General features: G+C 37.3%; 1 protein-coding gene across 1 annotated transcript; it reads left to right on the forward strand.

Annotated features, from left to right (window-relative positions):
• Positions 1–217: 217 nt before the first annotated feature.
• Positions 218–1,366, forward strand: LOC107760817 (uncharacterized). The gene has a single exon (XM_016578920.2). The coding sequence runs from the start codon at positions 293–295 to the stop codon at positions 1,136–1,138; it is 846 nt and encodes a 281-aa protein (XP_016434406.1). The 5' UTR covers positions 218–292; the 3' UTR covers positions 1,139–1,366.
• The last annotated feature ends 2,367 nt before the right edge of the window (positions 1,367–3,733 follow it).

Raw genomic sequence — 3,733 nt, forward strand, 5'->3', positions numbered from 1 at the left:
ATCAAAATGAAAACTGAACTAAAGTTTTAAGACATTTGGCCAAAGAATAATAATGAAAAAAGGATGTAGAACGCTGAATCTTCCTCTATAATCCTCTTTACTCTTCAATTTTACCCCACGTATCTTTTAACTTGACACCTGTCTTCCACGTGTCTTCCTCCTAGTAACCTCTCCACAGTGAAAAGGCTTTCTTCATAAACCGCACGATCGACCTTATCGTTTCACCGTACGTTTTCAATTCAAACACAGCCCAAAAAAGAGAGGGAATACAGAGGTGAAATAGAAAGCGAACATGGCTCCAAAGAAACGTGGAGGAAGGCCGCGCACGACGGTGGTCACCGCCAGGAAAGTGGTGGAAGAAACCGTCTCCGTCGTTGTAACGTCACCTGTCGGCGAAACTGAGACGGAGACTCAAACTCTAACTCAAAGCCAGAGTCAGCCCACTGTTGAAATTTTTTCTTCTTCTACCAAAGAATCATTTGATATTTTAACTCCACCACCTTCAGAAGAACCAATACCTAAAAGAACCATTTCTGTTGAAGACAAGTCTACGCCACAACGTAAGAAAAAGGAGCAAGAAAGACAGCCTCAGGAATTAGAGGAACAGAGAGTGCAGCAGCAAGATGAAGACGAAACACAACCGGCTTCAGAGCCAGAAGAGATGCCAACACCTCCAAAAATGCAAGAGGAAAAAAAAGCCCAAAAAAGAAAACCCGAAGCTGCAAAGAAGACAACACAAGCTAAAGGCGGAACAGAGGAAGAGGGAAAGAGGAAAAGGAAAAGGAAGAGGGCGAAAGTGGGTGGGGGAGTAGGACCCAGTGAAGGGTACAGAAGGTATGTATTTAGGGTGATGAAGCAAGTTCACCCGGATATGGGAATTTCATCAAAAGCTATGACTATATTAAACAATCTGATGGGGGATATGTTCGAGAGAATCGCCGGTGAGGCGGCGACGCTGTCGAAGTATGTCGGGCGGGCGACGTTGGCGTCGGTGGATATTCAGGATGCGGTTAAGTTGGTGTTGCCGGGAGAACTAGGGAAGCATGCCATTGCTGAAGGGACAAAAGCTGTGACTACTTATGTGTCTAGTGTTGGTGGAGGAGATAAGTCCAAGTCCAAGTCCAAATCCAAGGCCTAGTGAACTGAAATTTAATGTTTTGTAGTGTGGGTTTATGGACATTTAGTTTGTGTTTAGTTAATTTGCTTCAACTCTTTTTTGGCGGTTCTATGCCTTCATGGAAATGCACTGCATGCAAAATGGGGCTCTTTTTTGTAAATTTTTTTTTTTGATTTGCATGCTTGTGAGTTGTTGCTATAACTTGGTATTCGGATGTATTTAATGTTTGATTATTTCCTTTCTCGGTTATAGGCTGGTTTGTTGTTTTAGTTGTAGTCATGTTAATGCTGCTTTGTATTTGTTTTTCGACGGTTAACTTGTTACTTCACTAATATTTAGACTTCATAGAAAATATGGCAGCAATGGAGCTCATGCTGTATAAAAATTTATTTAGATAATTAATTCTGGAGGTATAGTATCGTTTGATCAGTTTGGGATTGGCAGGTGGTTGAATCGATATAAGGTGGGCTGAAATGTATTCTACAAACAGAGTCCAACTTCATATCCATAACGCAGATCAAAAGCAGCAATCAACTAGCCCCCCTTGCTATATATTCAATAATTTAATTAATTTTGGAATTGAAACAAGAATTGCAGATTTTTAATTTTCAAGAGCACTTAAACTGAATTAAGCGAGTACTACACAGAAATATATTTACCTGTTGGATATCTCCACTCAACTCACCAGTTTGCTGATTATCGAGCTTGCATGTAATTCAAATTGTCCACAGCCTTATATTACAGGCATCAATTAATGCAATAAAAATGGAGAAGTCTCCACGTATCATCATCAAAATATTATTTAGATAAGTTAGTTTGACTCGGCATAAGAAGACTTTTGAAACTTGTAATGTTAAAAGCTTAAGTTTTTTGAGGTTATGATATTTGTGTGGTTATAAAAACTTCTCATTAATGGTAAAATAGGTAAAATAAAGAGTTTAAAATTGAATTCTTAAGCTTTTAAATTTTTTTGGGGCCATAATATTTGTGTGATTATAAAAATTTTTCATTAATGATAAAATAAGTAAAATGAATAGTTTAAAATTGAATTATTTTTAAATTTAAAAACGTATAAATAGATAAAGGATCACTCACTGTTGGTTGGCTTTAATAATGTTGACTTTGGATTGTAATTGGCCGAATTTCTGGGTTGTTTTGGGGTCGTTTCAGTCTACCTTTATTGGTGGTTTGGGGTTATACCTTTTAAATTGGAAAAACATTTCTTAGTTACAGCGTCGCTTCTTACAATATGAATTCGTTTAGAATTTGCTTATGATAGTATAAAATGACCATGGCTTTACTATTTACTTGTATTATCCCTTGAGTACCGATCACTATTAATGAATGTTGTCAATGAATCTAAAATTTATTTTCTTAAGTGCTAACTTTTTAATCATCCCTGAATTTAAAATATGTTAATTATGAGTTATGAAAAACTCCCTAGATCTTGTCGTCAATGTATGATCTGCATTCGTAGAGTTACAGCAACTTTCTAATTGTTCTTGATAAATTTTTTTCACTTCTCTTTTGTGGATTATAAGATATTGACAAGAGTGGGTTGCTTTAGTGGTGAGCATCCTCCACTTCCAACCAAGAGGTTGTGAGTTCAAGTCACCCCAAGAGCAACGTGGGGAGTTCTTGGAGGGAGGGAGCCGAGGATCTATCGGAAACAGCCTCTCTACTCCAGGGTAGGGGTAAGGTTTGCGTACACACTGCCCTCCCCAAACCCCACAAGTGAAATTATACTGGGTTGTTGTTGTTAAGGTATTGGGACATCCGCCACCGTGCAAAATGAGGACCTTGAGGAGATGCGGCGAATAGTTCAACAACTTTCTAGGAACTATGCGTTTGAACGAGAAAAAAGAAAGCATGAAGAGAAGATTAGGACTGCACTTAGGAATGACATTGAGTCCCTCAAGGCTCAAGTGAACCACTTAATCGGTCTGCCCCACTCTCCGCCAAAAAGTCACATTTATGAAGAGAGTGAAAGTGATGGAAACAATATAAATAATGAAGAAGATGAGGGGGAATCTGAAGATAGGGAGTGATTTTATGTTTGGTTGCATTGTTGTTTCTATTATAATATTCTGGCTGTCAGGTGGTGCATTGCTGTTTCTATTGTATTAATATTCTGGCTGGCAGGTGGTGCAGCAAAAAATAAGCACTGCCTGCCAAAAATATACCAGATTTACTGAGGGCCGTACCGATAGAGTCCGTCGAAAATATTATTTATTTGTCAATCCAGAATTCATACTTACCGAGGGAGTCCGTTGGTAACTTAAAATAAATTTTCTAATTTTGTTGAACATAGCGACGGATATCCATCGGAATATGAATTTATTTATATTTTTAAATTTTAAATTACTAAATTAATATTCTAAATATACCGATGGTATCCGCTGGTAATATTAAATTATTATTTTTTATTTACCGACGGATATCCGTCGGTATTGATATTATTAATATTATATTATTTTATAATATACCGACGAATATCTGTCGGTAAGTAAAATTATTTGACCAAATAATGTCAGAAATATATCGATGGCTTTGTGATGGGGTCCATCAGTAATTATCGAGGAATTCTGTCGGTCGATTTTACTAAGAAAAAATTTA

This window comes from Nicotiana tabacum, chromosome 22, assembly GCF_000715075.1.
Source record: "Nicotiana tabacum cultivar K326 chromosome 22, ASM71507v2, whole genome shotgun sequence".
Taxonomy (NCBI): Eukaryota; Viridiplantae; Streptophyta; class Magnoliopsida; order Solanales; family Solanaceae; genus Nicotiana; species Nicotiana tabacum.

Excerpts from the sequence above, each read along its gene's own strand:
- LOC107760817 (XM_016578920.2), top strand. The coding sequence starts at position 293 with ATGGCTCCAAAGAAACGTGGAGGAAGGCCGCGCACGACGGTGGTCACC.